General features: G+C 41.0%; 2 protein-coding genes across 3 annotated transcripts; both read right to left on the bottom strand.

Moving 5' to 3' along the window:
• Nucleotides 1-20: 20 nt before the first annotated feature.
• On the bottom strand, nt 21-10,168 carry slc39a8 (solute carrier family 39 member 8). Its single transcript, XM_080784107.1, has 8 exons — nt 9,636-10,168; nt 9,130-9,295; nt 6,857-7,026; nt 6,615-6,737; nt 5,689-5,859; nt 1,519-1,726; nt 1,032-1,216; nt 21-558 (listed from the first exon to the last, which is right to left on the bottom strand). Exons 1-8 carry the CDS (start codon nt 9,858-9,860, stop codon nt 412-414), a joined length of 1,395 nt encoding a protein of 464 aa, XP_080640233.1. The 5' UTR covers nt 9,861-10,168; the 3' UTR covers nt 21-411.
• A 579-nt stretch (nt 10,169-10,747) lies between these two features.
• manba (mannosidase, beta A, lysosomal) lies at nt 10,748-22,223 on the bottom strand. 2 transcript variants are annotated; one of them, XM_080783815.1, is made up of 17 exons: nt 21,927-22,223; nt 21,569-21,663; nt 21,345-21,450; nt 20,874-21,047; nt 20,516-20,639; nt 19,759-19,928; nt 19,544-19,654; nt 18,966-19,117; nt 18,228-18,345; nt 17,455-17,541; nt 17,118-17,285; nt 16,299-16,517; nt 15,745-15,909; nt 15,215-15,359; nt 13,471-13,613; nt 12,428-12,688; nt 10,748-11,199 (listed from the first exon to the last, which is right to left on the bottom strand). In XM_080783815.1, the coding sequence occupies exons 1-17, from the start codon at nt 22,131-22,133 to the stop codon at nt 10,975-10,977; spliced, it is 2,670 nt and encodes an 889-aa protein (XP_080639941.1). In that variant the 5' UTR covers nt 22,134-22,223; the 3' UTR covers nt 10,748-10,974. The 2 variants fall into 2 exon arrangements, with proteins under 2 accessions (XP_080639941.1, XP_080639942.1); XM_080783816.1 differs by having other exon boundaries at nt 21,562-21,663; nt 21,927-21,940.
• Between the last annotated feature and the right edge of the window lie 491 nt (nt 22,224-22,714).

A 22,714-nucleotide genomic window follows, 5' to 3' on the forward strand; every position in this document is an offset into this window, starting at 1 on the left:
ATATCAGTCCCACTCCCAGGCTCAATGACCGATGCCAAAACAGTTAGTGTTGTCACATCAAACAGACCGTTTTGTTTAAAGGCCAATGACTGAAACGCCAATAAGTGTAGTGTAAACTAAAGATGTAGATCACAACATAATATAAATATATATTTTTTTACCTTTTAATACAAATTTGCTTTTATTCCACATACCAAATGATTGTAAATTAATTCCCTTTTTGGACTAAGCTTTCAGCTACAATGATAGTCAAAAGATAGAAAACACTTAGCTATTTTCTTTTATGTCAAAAATACATTGGTTTTGTACAAAACAAGCATTTTTACATTCACTTTCAGAAGCTCAGGGCCACTTCTCTGTTCTAATGCTCTTTCTTTGTATGTTCATATGTTCCTCTGTGTTCCTTTCTCCTTAACCCAGGTTGATTTCCCCAGCAAACAAAGTTATCAGTAGTATGATAGTAAAGCCAGTTAGAAGCCCTGCATTTTGAATCAGGAAGATGATGATCTTGGAACTGGTTCGCTCTTGCTCCTTCATTATGCTGTTCATCTCTGGGAACTGAAAAGACATACCGGTAATTGATATTCAGTTTCCTGTCTAACACCTTTCATGGGCAACATACAGCCATTATGTTTTGACATCAGCCTACCTAGGGAGTAATGACATGTGTGCACCCTCTGGAGAGACATAGCTCCAAGAAAGGCAATAGAGTTGCTTCTGATCTGAGTAAGTAAATGATAAATTATGGACTATGGGCTATGTGTTTATGACTTTCTACAGTTTAACATTGTAGGCATTACACTGGCACTCCTTCAGCAAAGACCCTCATCATTGCAGTCAGAGTCAGAGTGAAAACACTGCCTATATATTAAATATAAGATATTCTTGTGCCACTAGATATACTGCAGGGGGAAAGGGGAGTTGCACCACTCAGTTCACATGGGTGTGATTTTTTTACTTTGTCCATTGGCATTGTTTGTTATGCCTTGCAGCAAACCCAATTCCCCATGTATGACAATCATATTTCTTACCATGTCTGCCAGTGCAATGTACAGGAACATGCCCCCAGCAATAGCAAAAATGGCATTGGGGGCATAGTTGCTTCCAAGCAGGATACCAAAGGCAAGGCCGGCATAACAGGACATGGCTGATAGCATATTGAAGAATATGGCTTGTGGTACACTCATACCAGAATTCAGCAAGATCACAAAGTCACCTGAAGCCGGAAAGAGAGCAGTAGATTAACTGATTGATGGTGGAAGTTTTGGAACAAATCGGCATCTCCTTTGAAAAATATATTGTAGAATTTGTGATGTCAGTCGTGTAACAATCTGGGAACCCACCCCCCAAAAACAGCACCCTGTTTTCCTTTGAATTTGCCTCTGGAGGCAGTGCCAAACAGAATGGATAGCAGGATGCTCAGGACCGTTTGCTCAGGCTTAGGCCCTCCTCTTCCGGTGGGGCGCCTATGTTTTCATTCCCACTAACAACAATGTATACCAGTGCTCCTAAACTCACCTAGCTCATGTGGGAACTCCTCGCACACAATTGCAATGGAGGTGCTGAATCCCGCCAGCAAAGACACTGTGAAGGAGGCACCGATTGCTAGTCCATCTATGAAGTTATGCACGGCATCACTCAGGGTGATCATCCATGCCACTGTCTTTATGTTGGAAACACGCTGCCCTCTAAGCCAGTGGCACATCACACCAGACACCTGGACCTCCTGTAGGGTTGACCTCCCAAAGGAGAGAGCAGGTTAAAAAGCTACACATACGTAAAAACAACGTACTAAACCGAGTGATGGGCCAATAACTTGAAACTTATAATAAAGAGTTCACACATGTAAATTGTAACAACATAGAAAAGCAGAATGCATTTAATAATAGTTTCCTGAGGTAGATTGACAACAGAACAGTCATAGACTTTTATCACAGGTAAACTGTGGCCTGAACCTCCAAGTCCAACCACCAGGCGGAGCAGAGGCCTGGGGAGATATGTCAGTACCATGGACAGCGCATATCCTGATCAAAGAAAGGTATGTCCCAATGCAAGTTGAATCAGTACCTGGGAGTTAAACCTGGGAGAGCTGATTAGCCCACATACATATGGGCTATATAAGCCAGTAGTCTCTCCCCAGAAGGCATCCACTGTTAGATGACATGGATGACACATCAGGTGGTACAACCTGTTGAACTGCCAAGTTAAGACTTGCAAAATCTGCAATGTTCCATTTCATCGGGTTCCATTTCCTGTGTATCATATAAACTCTGTTTGTCCATATGCAATACAAGCTACTCTGATCCAGGAAGAGGCTGTATTAACCCTGTCTTTGTTCAACTTTCCCCCAATAAAATATTTTGATTTGAACCATAAAAGTGACACAGAAGCCATTTTTGAGATGAATCAGGGCGGTCGGGAATCTCGGGACATTGTCCGGAGTTGCCCTTTCATACATGCACAGTAGCAAATAAAAGGTGATTGTCCGTATCAGATGTGCCATCTGCTCCTGCTTGTTTTAGGTGCCTAAGTAAAGCATACAGGAGGCATGCATTAATTCCTCCCAATTAATGACAGGAGGGAGAGATGCCTGGATGAGACTAAATCTGTTTTACCTTCCACAGAACATGACAGATATGAAAATGAAATGTGAAATATGTGCATAGGCATATTTCCTAATTCCATAAATTTTGTTGTCTTAAAATTTTTGTTGTTGTATACATGTTTATTATTATCTCTATCATTGCTGCTATAATGTCTGAGGAAACCAGAACAAAATAATTTTACTCTTACAGTATGTACCCAAGATCATGGGCTCGAAATGTCACTCTATAATTGCAAAATAAAAATGTAACCGACAAAGGGAGCCAACAGTGTGCAGCTCTCTTCTTTCCTTTGACTCTTATGTACGCATACACAAGATGCAAGAATAAAGAAACCTTGAACCTAGAGAAACTGAAACTAAAGCTAAACACTGCGTTTCTATATTTTAGAGAGACCTTGGAAAGTTTAACTTCAAGTACTGCTTGTTTTTCAGATGCAGTTCTGTGGTATTTAAAACAGAACTCTTCGAATTACAAACATAATGGCATAACTTTCCTTGAAGCAAAACCTGAGACTCTTCGGAACCAAACAGGGCTAATGGCACTCAGTTGGCGACACGCCATGACAAACCAACCCATTATCGCCCACTGCCAAAAAGGGGTCTTTGTGTGCAACCCAGACAATTCCTGCATTTATCCAAGGGGGCAGTTTGTGGTGGTGAGGGAGTCACATCTTGGTTCAATTCCTTGAGCACTCCCTCTGTTTGTTTAGTATGATTCTAAAGATACTTATTTATCAATGTGACAACAGGGAGGGAGAATTCACAGTTAAACATTAACGCCACTCCTCTAATCGTTCCATGTCACAGTCAGATAACAGTTCAATCAATAACTCTGAATACCCACTTGCCATCGTGTTTGTTTCGTGTCTGACATGGGTCAAAAACATTAACTGGTCTGCCCTAGCAGCATGATACTAGTTATGCATACTTGCTTTTAGTTAGAGGAAGGTAGTTTCATAGGCCAAATAAACTTGGGCTGAATTCAACAGATGTGCATATCTGACTTTAACTCATAGCATGCATTGGGAGGAGTAAGCGTTATTGAACAATACCCGGAGTTAGGGGTTAAATGTCTACACCCAATTACACTGCCCAGAGGAGTCAGGATTAAACCAGAAACCTTCCAATTCCCAGGGCCCAAAGTTCAAAGTTTTAATCCCTATTAAAGTGGAGCAGATTAGGATTTTGGGTGCCAAAGATAATATTTGCTTGTTATTTGGTTTTGAACTACCCAAAATCCACTCGGATAGGGATTCAATTATTTTTACCCAGTGTCAATGCCTAAACTACCAGTAAGACGCGCAAACGCGGGAAGCGAACGCAGCTGAGACCCTGCAGATCATGTCTGTCTGTCTGTCTGTGTGTCTGTCCCGCTGTTACTGTATATGTGGACCTGGCCCCTTTTGTGCCCATATATGGAGCTGAGTGGACCTGGCCCCTTTTGTGCCCATATATGGAGCTGAGTGATTGCCGATGCAACACACTCAATATTTGGATAGCGGGACAGACAGACACACAGACACACACACAGACAGACAGACAGACATGATCTGCTAGGTCTCATAGTAAGTGCTCACTGCGTTCGCAATAACCCTGGGCACTACTCTCCCTCTACCAACCTTTGGAAAGGCCTGAACTGAGCTTTTATTTGCTACTGTGCATGTATGAAAGGGCAACTCCGGACAATGTCCCGAGAGTGCCCTGATTCATCTCAAAAACGGCTTCTGTGTCACTTTTATGGTTCAAATCAAAATATTTTATTGGGGGAAAGTTGAATGCATGAGGAGTGAGAATTCCGCTTCTTATCACCTGACGGGGGAGTTTCCCTGGTAGGATGTAGCACGTGGAAGGAACATGTTATTCCAACCAGTTCCTTTCCCCTCCATCAGGCTGACCAGGGGGGGGCATTATAGACCATGATTACTGCATGTTTTTTGTGAGGCCCAGTGAGGGTACCTCCCGCATGAATCTTTTCTACATCAGAGCATAGACATGGTAACGCCCGCCTGCCTCTGATTAGCCTACCGACACTGCCGGCCGCACCAGACTTTCCTCTGAGGTGGAGGATACATGCTGGATAGTCTGCCACGATAATATTGTTTATGCCGTTTGCTTTGATGGAATGATTGATGTGTTCTAAATAAAGTGTGTTGATTATTGTGTAATTTATTTGTAACGTAACTTGTATGTGTACACTTGAAACATTATTGTACTGTAAGGTCTCTTTTCCATTGATTATTTATCTATTTTAGTATAATAGTATTAGTTTACTATAAATAGATTAATACACGATAATCAACACTAACACTATATTTAGAACACACCCATTTCTCGGAGGACAGTCTGGTGAGACCATGGGGGAAAGACGGGCAGTGTCGGTAGGCCAATCAGAGGCAGGCTGGGCGTTACCATGTCTATGCTCGGACGTAGAAAAGATTCACGCGGTACCTACCCTAGGGGACATGGAGAGAACATGCAAACTCCGCACAGAGAGGCCCTTTCGCCAACCACACCTAGGGTATGGGCGCTGCTGACGCAAAGGAGAGAACACGCCCCCAGTGTCCTAGCTGTGAGATGACAGTGCTGATTGTGCCACTGTGCCCCAAAATGCTTGAGCGACCACCCTACCTCTTGAGCCACCATATTTACTTGTGACCGTTGTTTTACAAGCCTTTGATGGGGTGAGCATTGAGCAACATTGTACTTATTTATAGGACCCAATAACACCCACATCACGCATCACACCCAGATGCCTGATAAAATGATATAAACAAAATGCTTTATGTTTTCAACATGCAGATTAATGGAAGGGCTGGTGCTCTCACCTCAGTGGCTACTGGCTAATGTTTAGAAGCCTATTCTATGTGGTGAGATTGAGACACCTGATGATACAAAATAGAGAAAGGTAATGCTGTAGTAGATTACACTCAAATGCAGACTGCTAGAAAGAAACAAGGCAAGGCTCCTATGCGATTAGGTAGATTTGATCGCCACTTAAAAAGTCATGCGTAATATTATCCCACTTATCCCAACATTTTCTAATATATCATCAGTGAATACACCCTGGATGAGTTTATTGGTACCTGAGAGGGTGTCACCTCTGTATGTTGAGGGGCAGGATTTGAACAGGTCTTGTCTGTAGTTATGGTGTTGACGTTGGTCAGGGTGATGCACTCTTTTTTCTCCAGTATATCCCCATTATGGAAGGCGTTCCCTTGCGGCAGTTCAGGAGGGGAGAAGTGGCTATGCCCATGCTAAAGGGAGGCAAGTTCATTACACCAGGAAATTGGTTGGAAAAGTGAAATAGTATGACAGAGAGAGAGAGAGGGGGGGTATTAGAGGGTAGTTTCTTCAGTATCAAAGTGTAGTGCCTAATTATAGATTGTTAATACATATATAATCAATATGTCAGCTATAAATCAATAAAAGTATGCCATTAATTACGAATTCTTCACCCCTTGTAAACGGGTTCAGGTGGCCAAAGTACAAATACATAAAACAGTCATGAGAGAATAAATTAAAATATACATAATATGCAGTCCCCTGTTCCATTCCATCCCCAACACACACGCACACACAATCAAACCCACGTATGCGAACACAGAGAGCATTTCGAAGATCCATACATTCACACAGACACAATTATGAACACGCAATCCTTAAAGGAGAATTCCATGCTAGAAGGCTTTCTTACCTTTATTTGTAGTTGTTACGTCCCCACCAAAGAGGTCCAGGTGTTATTTTGTGCTAAAGTGCATTATTGGCTATTTTCCCTAGTATAAGCCCTCAATGGGGGTTGGGTTTTTGTGGCAATTCACTTATTTCCATCGAACCTGGGGACTGACACCCTCTACTGAAAGTGACGTCAGACTTCGGTGCTCTATAGTCTATAGCCATTAATGCGCTTTTGCTCAAAATAACACCTGGACCTCTTTGGTGGGGACGTAACAACTACAAATAAAGGTAAGAAAGCCTTCTAGCATGGAATTCTCTTTTGACATTCACATACCTCGTGTTCTACTCCCAAGGCCATTTTCAATATTTTCTCCACGAAGAATAGAAGGTAAAATCCACCAAATATTCCAACAGCGTTTTCCACGTAGTTATCGGTTTTTGGATCAAAACCCAGGGCCTGTGTGATTTCAGGACAATGTTAGCCTTGTATCTGTATGCATTTTAAATATATGTATAAATACAAGCTCTGGTCTCATAACTTCAAATAAATGTCATTTGTATCGCCATCCTACAAACCTCTGGTATGAGCTGTAGAACAGCATTGGAAAAGAGTGTCCCTATGGCAAGGGCGATGAAGTAAGTAAGCAATTTGGGAAAATAGGATTTCTTTGTGAAGGGGACCAGCAGGAGACCAAGCAGTGAAGCCAGGTTTATCACAGTGACAGACAGGAACCCATAACCCCACACTGTCAGGGAGACGAGAACAAAAGAGTTTCATGATGAATGGTACAGTCATACAGTGTGGCCAAATAATGTTTCAATTCTCCTGGCACAGGGGCTCAGCACACGTTGATGACTTTGATGCTAAATCTCTCTTTGAAATAGAATAGAAACTAACAGTTTACCTGCCAAAAGTAAAAAAACAGACAATAACCTCATTAGATTATTTCCTGCTTTTGAACAGTAAATGTGGTAGAGCAGCAAGCTGTTGTGGAGTCTTCTTTACTTGATCTTACTTATTTTGTCCTGCACCAGCGATAAAATGTGTATCGAATTCTTGTGAAATAGCAACATACCTAAAAATAAACCATAAATCCCAATTATTCAATAATGATCACAGTATTAAATTATGTCTGTAAATGTATTTCTGGCTCTTCATTGACTGCACAATACCCCCCCCCCCCCCCCCCCCCCGACCCAGCAAATCAAACCCTGATCATATCTAAGTATAACCTGCACAGTCAACAGAACTGAAGCAGGGAATGTGATATTTGAGGGCAGATCAATGGGTCCAAGAGTCAATTTGAGGCCATTTGTGAAGCTTTAATTTTCCTCCGCCACAGGAGAGCACTGCTGGAATGTGACACTGAAACCTTACTGCTGTCATCAGCTGCATGCATGTACAGTCTCTGCTTCCCAGCTAGACAGAATGATGTCCTTTCTCTCAGAGAGAATGAGATATAAAAGAACAATTGTTTCATTCCCTCTGTCTATGCTTTGCCAATTTCCATAAGGACACAATGGCAGGGCTTGTTTAGAAGGCAGACTGTGAGATCAAACAACACAGGTAGTACCACTGCATGTGAAATTGTACTTTTATCATTTGTTGGTATGTAATGTGAAATTCTGTAAGTTGTTAATATTTCTCTCCATCGGTACTACACCTGTGCTTGAATAAAGAGAATGCAATTTATCTCTCTGTCTGGGTTATATTCAAAACCTGAGGATCATAAGCTACATTAGGGTTAAAGCTGTTTTTCAACAGCCAAAAGTGTCAAATAATGTTTTAGGAGCTGTTTCTCAACAACCAAAAGTGTCAAATAATGGTTAGAAGCTGTTTTTTTAACAGCCAAAAGTGTCAAATAATGTTTTAGGAGCTGTTTCTCAAGAATGTGGAAGAAAGGGCTGGGGAGCATTGTTATAGAAATAAATATTTATCCCTATGCTTACTTTAATGCAAACACAAACATTTAAAAAGATCAAACAGCCTTATGAATGCTATAAGAGAAACAATACAAAAATATTAATTTACTGCTTTGTTAGTTACTCAAAAGAGTGCTACAGTATGCAGCTCTTTTTTTGCCCTATTGGCAGTGCTGGACAAAACAATTTGCAGTGCAAGATCAAAAGGAAAAGTCTCCACAGGTTTGCTGCTCCACTACGTTTAGTGTGCAAAACACAAACACAACACAACGTTCTGACCACAAGTTGGAGCAGCAAGCTGTTTCCATTTGAGTTTATTGCTTTGTTCACACAGTTTACCACTGGGGGGGATACGAAGTAAGCAGTCTTCTATTTATCCACGGTCATAATGACCCAACATGTTGTATCATATTCATAGCTCATTTCTCTTAGGCGTAAAACCAACCAACGTGAAAGCATGCACTGTGCCAAGATCACAGAGCACCAACAACATATTTGTTTTGGTGGTCTTACAAATAATCAATTTTGTTTGTTTGTCCTCTTAATGGCCCAGCACGTATTCAGGTTGATAACTGGATGTGTGTGGTTTTACATGAGTTGTGCCAAAACCAATAAAACCACCAGGTTGTGAAAACTGGAATGCCTGGAGACATCTATAGGTAGGCTCCTACAGCAGTGGTTTTCAACCAGTGGTCTGAGGTCTGGAGGAAAAATCTCGTCAAATGCTGAATGAATGATGGGCCTTAATATAAAAATCACACCTGTGTGAACTGAGTAGTGCAACTCCCCTCTCCCCCCCCCTCTCTCTCTCTCTTTCTCTGTTTCTGGCAAAACAACGCCACTACTGGTACTCTTAGTAACATAGTCACACACATAGTCACAATCACATTGAAAACCACTGTCACTGCCATTGCTTCACTGCTCACCAGTGTAATCTCCAGGCTCCAGCAACGTGGGGGCGTTATAGGGACAGGAGGGCAGCAGCACCTGAGTCAACACAGCAGGGCAGATTCTCTCCAGATGTTCCACTGTCAGCGCCTGGCTGACATTGTTGAGCCCATACTGGGACAAGATCTGCTTCACCGAAGGACACTGGTGAGGGGAGGGAGAGGTATTGATAGAAAATTGGATAGAGGAAAGTTACAAAGTAAGATTCATGTACGCATGCATTCCAATATACAGTAAGCATGTCTAGTCTATATATGAATAGTGAAAAACATAAAAATGCTAAGAATAGGCAACGAGATGTTCTAACATAGTGTAAGCATTTGTTTTTCTTGCTTGGTCAACTACTGTCAAAACAAAAGCAAACAACCTGTAGCCTAGTAAACATGACTAATCTATAACGTATTAACCTCGATCACTGTTATTTATATCAGGTTACAAATCAGAAAAATACTGGAGGAAAAACATTTTTTAAGGAAGCACTTACCTCTAAATCTGCGAGTGGATTTCCCTCAGCTATTAATTCTGGTCTTCTTGCTGCTATTATTTGCACTAAGTTTTCAAGATTCTTGTTTGAAATGGACTTGTTTTGGCCATAAAAGCGCAGGATATTATCAAGATATCCATGACCATCCTGGTCGTCCACATCTACACCTTGCGTTTTGGAAATACAAAGTATCACGCATGTGATCAAACATCTGAGCGGATACATTGTTACCGGTCTGCAGTGAAATGGCTCGTTGAATCTTGTTTGTGATCCTGCGGTGGGTGCCAGCTAATGTTAACCCAATATTGCTAAATACCGTTTATTTGGACTAGAAACTTATACAAGCACATACTGTCCTTGAAGTTCTTATATATTCCAGGTCCATCGTAGCTTCACCATGTCCTATACCTCCTCAAATGCAGATTTTCCAAATCCCGTCCCGGTATATTCACTCTATAAAATAATCAGTATAGGGCTATCTGGGTTAGATTAGTTTACGTCCCATTGGTTCAAAGTTCACCTCGGCAGCTACGCTGAGACGAAATGTGAAGTGACCGACCCATTGCGTACAGACCACATGTAGGCTAGTATAGCGCCGCGCACAGCCACACTGACTTTTTCAATGGGTTCCTTTGTGAGTGACTTTCTCACTTGGCATTCAGCGTGCTCACTCAGACTTAAGGTGGGTGGGTGGAGGGGGGGGATTGGCATTTAGATGAAAAGAAGCAATGACATGACTCGGCTTTTAACGCTGCCACTTGGCAGTTAATTGTTTCAACTTGTTTGTGGAATCAATCAATTATGAAAGAGCTGGACATGAAACTAATACATTCTCAACATAATTTAGCGTGTATGACAATACGCAAGATTGCTTGTTCTGGCTGCCTCCACGTGGTGACTAAAGAGCAATGCATAACATACCCTACATAACAGCCTACTACATGTTTGAAAAACACAGATTTACCAGTTTGATTTATTTTGTGCAGTTTTTCAAAATAGGGCTTATCAGTTAACTTATCCTCCCTTTCATGTGCATTTTGAGTTTACTGTCAATGGAGTGCAAAATGTAAATTATTAATTATAAAGTAGCTAGGCTATTCAAGAAACCAAAATAAAGAAAAAGTTTTTATTTACCCCTTTGGGGGGTTATCAGGGAAACCTACAATGTGTAGGAAAGTAGTCTCTTTTAAGTACACTTGAACAGGACAACACATTGGCTGAGAATCAAACATGTGGCATTTCAGATACAGTTTACAGGATTACCCTTTCTAACCATTTGGGCACCCTACTGGGCACCAGCCCTTGCCATTCTGTTGCCCTGGTCAACATCCAAATCAAGTCAATACACATCTGTCAGTGAGATGACTGTTAAGGCTCTGAACAGTTCTTCAACGGTGGTGGGAGCCCATGGATAAAAGTTTAATGTCCTGTTCGGAGAAATCATCAGGAAGCCATTTGAGCTGAATCTTCCAGGGACAGCAGCCACATCCAGCCAAACAAATAGTGCGATAGAGTCTGTCTGCAGGACAACAGTGTATCCTGTATCATCCTGCTGGAACTTGGCCTGCACAAGGGGAAAATAAATTAAATCACACTGGTTCTCTAATTGTGTAGTCTCTCGAGACAGACTGATGCCTGTCAAAATTCAAAGGAAAAGAGGGCACTGTTTTTCCTTTATTTTTTGACGATGGGTTCTCAGATTGCTAATTGTGGGAAGCTTCCTTTTCTCATTTCAAGACAAGACCTGAGAAAAAGCAGCACCTCCTGTCCCCACTCACTGTTGAATATTCATTTTACAAATGGTATGGCTCTATTTGCACTCTCTCAGGGTGAAATTAACACTCCTACAAGGTTGCACTGTCAGTCACAGTTCAGGGCTTGGTTACTCTCACCTGCACAACTGGCTTTTTGAGGGGCGCCCTCACTTCACACGGGTGTGATTTTTCTTTCTCTGTTTGTCTATTTCACCATTCATTTTTGACGTATATATTTTGTGTCAAATGACCCTTGTCTTGTAGCAGCGATGGTTGAATGAGTGAGAAGAAACGGAGGTAGGCAGGCAGGTTGCAGTCTTACGAATCCAGCTTTATTGTCAGGATTCACTCAGTACAACAAGGCAGAGGCACGGGCTGAAGGCCCCGTGCCCCCAGATGGAGTCACATTGTAGTAGCCAATCTATGTGAAGTTGTGAACACAAACACAAAAATGGTCCCAAACATTGCCATATATTTACTTCACAAAGTCCCCCCTCCGGATTCAAACAGGCTGTCTCCTCTCTATGGGAGCCAATCAGATTGTTGCTTTCACCGGATCTGCCTGTAAGAGGTAGGCGGGACATCTGGCATGTAGCTCATGTGGCACAGTGACTATACGGTTTATATCAATAGGACTAACTAAATATCAATACTATATTATAAAGTATGCAGAACCTTATTTAACACATAATGTCACAAAGGTAGAATGTAATATATTATTAACAGGTCTAACTGATTCAATCACAAATACATTGTAGGCTAGAGAACAGAGCAGGAAGCTCCCTGAACACACAGCTGTTGGGATTGCAGATTTAATCAAGATTAGAACTGTCCCGTGACCCCCTGGGGTCTTGACAGCTCCTAACAGAGACATTGTATGTACAGACCTGATTGTAAATAACTCTACGCAGATTACTCTTTCTATGAAGTTACCACAGTTTGCATGTTCTAACTGTGTCAGCCTGTGTACCTTATCTGATCCATATTCATCATTTTCCTAGCCTAAATCAAAGAAGACCATTGAGTGTGATTTCTTACCGAAATATTAGGCCTCTGTATCCCCTCAGCCTTTTTGGGTGAGCTCAGGAAGTGGTGGTTCACGGGTCCCTGCTGATAGTTGCTGCTGTCCTCCAGGTGAAAGACGAGAAGGCATGTGAGGCGTGTGCAACCACCACATCCTGACAGCAATGCACTGACTGGCTTATTGAAAATGGCCAAAGCACTCCCACCTGGCACCAAAGTCAGGTCTGACTTCACAGCACACACAGAGTCCAAACTGCTCCAGGCGTACACAGATACCTGATGACAGGACACGTTTTAAAAGGGTTAAAAATTGTAAAGCATTTGTGAACACACATGAATCATAGCCTCTGTATTTTGGGGTGAACATTTTAGCTAAATTAGCTGCTCTACAAGCTCACAAAAGCGTCACAGCTCTACACGTTGTTGTGAGCTTGTAGATCGACTATTTTTGGTGAAGAGATTAGGGCCATATCTTGCACCTTAGCCCTAAACTTAGTAGCCATATTTGACTATTTTGAAAAACATTTTGAAATTGTTCAACTAGCCGAGCTACATCGACACGTTGTGAGCTTGTAGATAGTTTTAAATATTTAAAAACAAAAATGGCAAAGAAGTTTAGGGTATAGGGCTAGGTGTAGAGCTTCCCAAGTAGAGAGCTCTGGAGAACCCCGGTCAACTGTGTCTGTGGTTAATGCTCGAATTTTCAGTACACAGATTTTTTTATCACCTAATTGTAGCATTGTTTTCGTGTTATACAAGAAATTAGGTAATCGCCTCAAATCAAATATCAAATATAGCCAATGGTAATAAACATTGACAGTAGTGAGGTTTACAAAGTAGTAAAATTGATTTTACTACTTCTACCGGTATAAATACTGTAGTATTTATTAGCTTATTAAACACCATTGACTAGGCCCTAGTCAATGGTGTTTAATAAGCTAATAACCTAGTCACTAGGACCACAATGGAAACAAGCCCTTCTGCCCTTCCTGTGTTTTTATCCTTTTGAATTCAAATTCATTTTCAATAACGTGCTCAATCAATCAAAAGTGGCCTACCACAGCCCTGAGTTTCAGGTCTTTACTCAAGTCTGAAACTGCATAGATCAGTACGGAGCCATTTTCTTCAAAGGCAACTGGCAGCACAGGGTCAAAAAAGTCCTGAGTAAAGTAGTGCAGCATTTTCCACTTCCCACCAAACTCTGAAATTGGGGAAAATAAGCAACATCATTATGTTGCAACATTCAAAATGTATAGCAGATCATAATAGAAAGAAAAAAATACACACGCACGCCAATTACGCACACATTTTGTTAATCAATTATTTTACCATTACTAGAACCAGATAATCTACTACTAAGTAACCTTGACGAGGTTCCCCTCGTTACCTATTAATATTGATACTGATGCTTGTCTAACTGACAGTAACTGGATGCTTGTCTAACTGCCAGTAACTGGTGGTCACCATGCAAACATTGATCTTAGAGAGAACAAATCTCTAGGCTATGAAAATGTTTATACAGCATATTTGCCATGCAATTTGTAAACATATCAAGCCAGCTTCTCGCACATGAAATCTATAATAATAACACTTGCTTCAGTTAGGATATGCCGATTTTATCTACTGCTTTCAAATCTAAACTTTTAAACTTCTTCCACTGGGTAGTTTATAAATGTGTTACAGATCAACACTCAAATGTGTTCCCTTATTTTAAAAGTACTGCACAGAATGCTTATAGTTACTCGTTAGTTATTAATAATTGTCAAGTACCACTGTCAATGATTGTTTGACAGTACTGATGTATTCTTTTTTAAAGCTATTTTTGTTTTGATAGATAGCTTGACAGGAAACGGGGAGAGAGATGGGGAAGACACGCAGCAAAGGTAGTTGGGACCGGGACTCGAACCAGCAACACGCTGTCAGGCTGGATTACCAGCCTAGGTGCCCGGACCACTGTGCCAGCCCGGGCCAATACTACTGATGCAATAAAATCTTATTAACCTAATTGTTTTGATCATCATTTAAGGAAAGGTCATGACAGTAATGTCTGACCCCCTGGTAAATAACATTATTCACATCTGTCTCCCTTATTTGTTATTGATGCTCTAAGCCAGTGGTAGAAAACAGGTGGCCCGTGGGCCAGAACTGGCCCGCCAGCGATATCTGGTCAGACAAATAATTTTGTAAATAATTTTCAATAGCTGACTGACAGTCCAGGTAGGAATGGACAGCAATACCGTTGAATTGATGAAACCGCGTAGGATGAATAAATAATAATTTATATAGCGCCTTTCAAGAAACCCAAGGTCGCTTTACAAAACAGACAAACAGAAAACAAAACAAACGCCATAGTAAACAAATTTCTCTTCAGTGCAGACTTGAAAGAGTCCAATGTAGGAGTCTGGTGAATCTCCAAGGGGAGAGAGTTCCAGAGGGCAGGCAGGGGCTGCCACATAGAAGGCTCTATCACCGTGGGTCCGCCTTTTCGCGTGACGGATGGGTAGTTCATTATGCTTTCCTCATGAGACTTTTGGATGAAAAACTTCTCTCAAGCGGTGTTTTACATGATACATTGTTTCATGATACATAAGTTCATTATTATTATTGTGTATATAAGGTTACAGGTCCTAAATTAGCCATTGATTGTGCTCTGGCCCACCATCGAATGTCTTTGAAAAAGTAAAACTTAGTTCTCTAAGCATTAAATTGACTTTTGTGTTAGTCAATCAAAATGACAAGTAACGGATTAAGCATTGTTGACATCAACATTTTCTATAAACAAGTAGAGAGGGACACGCATACCAATAGAGGACCAGGATGGGGCCTGCCAAATATCATTCAGCTGCCAGTAGAGGGCACCCATGGTGTGACCTTTGCCCTGAAGGATTTCACTCTGACTTCTGCGATAGAATTCCGTCTGTGTCTTCACACACTGTGCCTGCATCACCTTGACATTCACATCAAACTCGTTATGTAGAACCTAAGACATTAACTTTAAAGCAATTATTTATTCTCTGATTTGTCTTTTGGTTTCTTTTGATTTGATTAGGTAAGTTTTAAGTCATTCATGTTTTTAGTTTGTTTTGGCTACCACCCTGAATTGTTTTTATGAATTAATAAAACCCATAAAAACATTAGTCACTGGTAGTTCTTGTGAGAAGGGAAGACCATTATGTATCATGTTATTAATATAACATATTATGTTGTACCATGGTTACCCCTAGGCCTGGCCCGGGTCTTAACACTATATTATTTAAAGGGGTTTTAAGTGTGTATTAGAGAGTACATTGATTCAAATGTGAACTGTAGAGAGCATCTATACATTGTTTTACCTGTGTAATGTAGAGAGTATCTGTATATTGTTTTAAGGGCTCTGAGGAGTTTGGCAGGTGGAAATGTAGAGCTGCCTGTTGTAACATCTGATGGTTTCCAGACTCATGGTGCTGTCGATGGGAAGTGAAATTACTGATGTAGCTCCAGTCTTCTGCTATGGAAACCTGCAACATCCCAGCACCAAAAGAAATACTAAATATTATGCTAAATATTTCCCAATCCCTACAATTCTGAGCAGTTTTACTATTCCCGTCGGGCCGTCATACCCTGAAGGCATTTTGTTGCCGAAAAGTGTTTTGCATCGTGACTACAGGCTGTACAACCTATTTTCCTTTTTCCAAGATACATTTTGTGAAACATTTTTATTGTAGACCTCAAATGGGTCTTTAAAACTGAAAGGTGAGATTTCCAAGAAGGAGTGAACGCCTGTGAAACAAGGCAACATACTGCAGAGGTGTGCATAGTTGAGCTGCAGCACCCTCTGGTGAACAGATGTGTGGGAAAAAGTGACATGCATATAAACAGACTTTGAGTCACATTAGTAACACTATACCTTCTCAAGAGTAGAAAAAGAGGGCCAGGACTGGAATCCATACTCCGAGGCAAAGCGAGTGCGAGGGAATGTGGTCCAGTTCCAACAGTCCAGGGTGTAGCTATAGAAATGGACGTCTCCGTAATGAGGGTCATAGGGGTTGGTTGCGACCCATCCCTCCTGCTCAGATTCAGCCCCATTGGTTGGGCTGGAGACAAGGAATGGGCGACTCTCATCCTCCTGGAGGAGAGTTCATGTTGTCCACCATCACAAATCATCAAAAGGAATAAAATACTTTCCTCAGAGCTTGCTTGAGAGTATGTAATGTTCACACTTTGCACTACTGTATAACAATTATTTAAAGCGGCACCACATAACTATTTTTAATGAATAAAATGTAATTTTGTCCAATTTGTATGGTAGTGTATATGTGAATACAATAGAACACAATTGGGGTGGTTGTATTTTGTCTCCCTGCTCTTCTATTGAGACATTTAGATGCTGTGTCTAGGTGAGACATCAGTCATGAGTCTCATGACCATTGACACGATCCTGTTTCTGGTTTGACATACATTTTGACACGGTCAGGATTAAATGTATCTTCTGAGCGAGCAGTTAGGCTCTATTTAGTATATTAGGTCAATGGTCAAAATGGCAGCACTGCGCAGGAGACCCCGGTTCAAAACATGAGTAGAAGAGGAAAGTTACAAAGTGCAGCTTTAAGTGTTAAAAGTAATTCCATGTATGAAATCCCTGAACTTAGAAAAAGTGGTCAATCAAATACTAATTAACAACTTTATAATAGTTTACATTAATCCACATAAATGCTTTGTCACTGACCTCCTGGACGAGAGCCTTTATGTTGTTCACATATAGTGTGACGTAGTCTTTTACGTATGTGGGCTTCTGGAAAACGGGAATACCAAACCAGTCTGTTGCCAAGGCAGCCTCATTCTCATTATTCCCACTCCACACTACTATCGAGGGGTGTGACTTCAGACGCCTGACCTATTGGAAGGAACAAAACTCACCAAGTTTATTACCAAATTTAGCTAAATACCAGCAGTTGAACCAGGATGTCTATATACCTTAATAGCAAAACAATGTTATTTATCTTTGCAGCATGTAAAGTCTGCCACAGCCACATTATTTTACAGCAGGTAAAATCATGTCTTACCTGCTGTATAACCTCCTCTCTAATGGTCTGTATGAAGTCTGTCTCTGTTGGATACATGGCACAGGCAAACATGAAGTCTTGCCAAATCTACAAGTATTGAGAGATATTAATACAGTTTAGGAACGCTTGGTCTTCAAATTGCAGAATTATTTATAATGGCATTTTGAATACATTTTTTAAAATGAAAATCAGATTTTACATCAACAATCCCAATCCTAATTTAATAATTTGTATTTATTTAACAGTATGGCAGTGAATTAATAATTCACTGCCATACTGTTTTCAACCTTGCTAATAAAATATTCAATCAATCAATCAACAAAAGCAACCAAATACATTGGCAATGTGTTGAGTAGAAATGATGAGTAGACAGTCACAGAACCAAAAACCCAATTAAAAAAACATATTTGATTGAAAACAACAAGGCAAAGCTTCATGGACCTTCATCAGATTCAGACTAGCGGTCCACTTAGCAGAAACACTGTCTGGGTGGAGAACTGTGTTGAATTATTGCGTTTCCCACAGTAACTTACTCCCACCATAAACTTGCATACAAATAGTAATTAACACCTGTTAGACAGCTATTAAAAATAAATTATGGCAAGTAGATGATATATTCTGCTGTCCCGTGTCCACTGTCCAGGGACTGCAGAAGAATAAGCTTGTAGCCAACTCTGGTGTAATTATTATGTATAATTGTATTTCCATAACTGCACACTAATAATTGTATAGGCCTACTTCATGCTAAATAAACAATACATTAAATTAAATACCATGATCCCCAATTCATCACAAATACTGTAGAATAGATCCTGTTCATACACGCCTCCACCCCACACCCTGAGAGCGTTCATATTGGCATCCACAGCTGACTGCAACAAATTCCTCAAGCTTCAGGAGACACAAAAAGGAAATAATTTAGACAAAGAAATTATTTGACACAGAAATGTTATACCAGAACAGGGCATTTGGGCAATTGTATGACCTGCACCTTGTAAGTTTGTTTTGTAGTGCTATGAAATAATTATCATTATAATTAATATTATAAGTAAGCCTTGCCGAGCCATGAGGCCCATAGGGCAGGAGCCTATCTCCCGTTTCTGTGTGAGGCAGCTTGATGAACAAGTACACCCCCTGGACATGACGCTAGTATGGGGACTTACCCCAATACAACCCTTGATGCTGAGTGCCAAGCAGGGATGCACTGGGTCCCATTTTACAGTCTTTGGTATTACTGTAAAACCAGGGATCAGTCTCAAGACTCTAATCACAAGGCAACTGAGCTGGTTAAAATTAATGTCATACACTATTACTTATTAGTAGTAGTAATTGTAATGGGCTTAATGTAGTCAAAATTGTAACACTAGTGACTGGGAAAAGCAGACATGGTATGTCAAAACACAACCGTGACACCATTTGTCTTTTTTGTCTGCATTGTGTAATTTAATAAGCCACAACTGCCTACATTAGGTCAAGGCCCAGCAAAAGGTGCTTTTCAAAATTTCTCTCACACAGCAGGGTTGACCATGTCCTGGAAGGCATGGGCTGGGATCCAGTTGGAGCCCTTGAGGAAGACTGGTTTCCCATTGACACGAAAATAGAAGCTCAAGCCAGGGGACCCAGTGATAGGCTCCTGAATAAGATCCACTGTGCGGAAATACACCTGCAGTCAGATACATAGGGGTGTCCACAACTGTAAACAGAACTGATAGCAAAACACATGCAGAAATGTACATGAGGGACACCGATAGCAAAGTAAAGAAAAGAAAAGCCAGAACTAAATCCTCAGATGTAGCACTACTGTATATACACTGCACTGACAACTTGTGCCTCATTTGCATTCATTTGTATTCTGCACAGGCATGCAGGGATGTAAACATCTAGCCCATGGTCTCAGAGATTAGCCATGACATTTAGGGCAACTGGAATTGTGCTGAATAGTGTACAACATTCTGAGAAATATTGATCAATCAACATGCTCAATCAATTTATGTTCATAGAGTGAATAGTTGTGGACCAAGACAACTTTGTAATGTAAGTTCAACTAAAAGCGTATATAATATAATAATGTAAAAACAAGTCCACTGACCTTGGTATCTGCATTAATGTTAAAGGGTTGATCCAAAATGACTTTTACACTGAGGACATAGGAGGCCTGCTCACCGTGTCCACTGGGCCACCAAAGCTTCACATGCCTGGACTGGAATAAACACAAAACACTGGAGGCATTCAGCAAAGGTTGCAAAAGTCACAGCAGTAAAAACTGCATAAAATTAGTCCAAACTTTTTTAGCTTCAGTAGTACCGTGTTAATATCTAGGGTGTAGGTGTTCTTAGTCTGTCCTTGGAGAAACCATGCATGGGAAGCTTGTTCCGTTGCCAAGTCTGGTATGGAGAGGGTGACCTGCCCATGTGTTTCTTCAAGAGCATTGACAAGCAGCTCCACCTGAACACTCCACTGAGAAAGGGTGGCATCTGTGAGGAATGAAGACAAGTCAAATGAAAGAAATGACTTCAGGGATGGCTGGTAGTAGGCAGACAGAGTAGCATTTTAACTCTAATCAGATCCAAAAATATAATGTGAATACAAAAAATCCACACATAGAAGACTGATTATGTTTATATTATTAATATATAATTAATTTCAAACAAAGTGTTTTTTGACTTGGGGGTCATATTTTGACAGCAGGAATTGCCTGTCATAATTTGACCCCCCAGTATCAGGATGTATTAGGATAGGATGTTGATATTCATTCATCAGCCAACACTCCCCACTCACAGGTCGTCGCCGTCTCCCCCCCCCCCCCAGAGAGGACGTATAGGGCCTTAGTCCTATGCCTGTCATAATTTGACCCAGGGATCAGGATGTTGACATAAGATCTACTCTTGTCTTTTAATGTTTTGACTCTTTATGACAATTTGCATAGGAGCATGGGAAAACATTAGGACAATGACATAAAAGCTGACTTATCAATGTCAAAAGAGAAAATAAAATAGTAATAGGCCTATAGCCTAGCAATAAATATAGTAACAAATAAACCTAATAACTGAGAGACACATACTGTAGAATGGAACTGCAGAAACATTCATCAACTGGAGCACATCAAAGCCTTTCACATGTACTCCCTTCCATAGTCCCATGGTAGGAAATGAAGGCCCCCAATCCCAGCTGAAAGAGCTTTGTTCCTGAAGGAAGAGGAAATGAAAAGCTCAAGTACGTTGCAGGCAGAGGGTGGGGGGAGAAAGGAAAGAAAGATTATAATAATTTAAAACAAAGCTGCAAAACAGTTGATACTATAAATCTGATAAATCTTTAAATTTGATCAATTTAAAGAAACATCCATAGTCCATCTAGGAATAATGCTCAAATACAGATTTCAACTTGAGCATATAAACAGGCAATTTTCATGTGCCACTCACTTTTCTAATGAAGTTGACGTGACACTCCCCCTTCTGAACAGCTGGAGGGCAGTCTGGGGGAACCCTGTAGGCAGAATGGCCTTTGTTCTGTTCAGATGCGTAAAGCACAGGGGACTGGAGGCTGACTTGCAACACATTCTCCCCATCCTTCAGCAAGTCTCTGACAGGGAATTGCTATGCACCAGAGGGAATGATATGACTATTTGGTATGAATGATAAGCAATGAGCATTCAATTGTGGTTGTGGAAAGACGGTTGTGACAACAGCATGGATGGAAGTGAAATTCAGTGAATGATGTGTCATTTTAAAATACATTTGTAAATTATGTTTTATTGGCTGGCCTGGTGGAGTGTGGAGGGGAGAAAGGGAAAAGGAGGGCATGGTCCTCTCAACTGCATTTGAAACCTGATCTATAACACATTTATTACAGAATACAGATCAGTGATTTGAATCCAGGAGCCTGATACATACATATCTCCGAAACATGTTATCCGTCTTCCCCACAACAATTCCATTGAGTGAAATCAAAGACACGGTGTCCACTCCTTCAAAAACAAGAAGTACCATCTTTCTGACCCTGTGGGTATAGTAAACGACATATACAATTAAGTATTAATTGCATACACATACAAAATAATAAATTGACATTGGTTGCCCCCGCCCCCAAAAAAACATCAGTTATGTTGACCTCAGACCTCATCTGAACAGACGTGGTAAATGTTGCTGTGTAGGTCCAGTTATCAAGTGAAATCCACCTGTAGGACACATCATTGAACCGGAAATATGGGTCCTGTGGAAGAGCAAAACGAAAGTTGGTAAAGGAAACACCTTCAGTTAATCAGTTCTTATGTCTAGCATGGAAACACTGACCTCAGTGACCTGTTAGTGACTGCTGCCAATGCCAGACCTCACCCCGCTAGCGCACGAGATAATGAATGACGTCTAGCCTATTTGGACTCTCTCGTAATGTATTTTATCGATTCTTGTCAGAAAGAATCGATTAAATACGAGTCTAAATCTTAGGCAAAATGACCTCTCCACGACTCAGCATACCTGAATATAACCCTGTTTCAGCAGAGCTGAATGCACGCAGCCTGGCACCTCTGCGGGAAACGACAGCGATCCATTAGAGTTTGTTAGCATCCATTTGCCGTTCAGATTGAATTCCTGGTCTCGTTCTGCAGTTACCAAATGCGCCGACAATGCGCGAATGCACCACACAGAGAACAGATACATAAACATGTTTTCTCGTTCAGTCATTCATCAGCGTTGTGTAACTTGTGTTCAACTTCAAGTCATGGCCAGTAGGTGATTAAGAAGATAAAGAATTACCAAGTTAACATCCGCACTCCCGAGTCCGCAGTTGTTTTCAAAGGTCCTTGTCATGTGACATGAGCCATGAGGTCAGCTGATCCGACAAATATCATATGATGGAGGCAAAGAACCTTAGAGTATATACTCTAATATTAAGTATATATTAATATATACTAGTCTAAGCACAGAACAGGCAAAGTTGAACAACCCATAGGTGCTGCTAAAATGTCGTGATCTTACACGTCTGCATTCTGCAAGATGTTGCTATCGACTCGTGGATTTGACTAGAAAAGTATTGTAGCCTGGCTGGGGAATTCCAGTCTGATTTGAGTAGCGAAGTGACATTTACAAATCAAATCTAAACTCAAGAGGCTCCGAGTTTAGATATTTGGCTAGACAATGGCAGAAACCTAGTCTCACACACATGGGCCAAACTAGATTTATTGGGAGTTGGCTGACACACACACACACACACACACACACACACACACACACACACACACACACACACACACACACACAAACAA

The sequence above is a fragment of the Protomyctophum bolini genome (assembly GCF_963924005.1).
Source record: "Protomyctophum bolini genome assembly, chromosome: 15".
NCBI classification, from domain to species: domain Eukaryota; kingdom Metazoa; phylum Chordata; class Actinopteri; order Myctophiformes; family Myctophidae; genus Protomyctophum; species Protomyctophum bolini.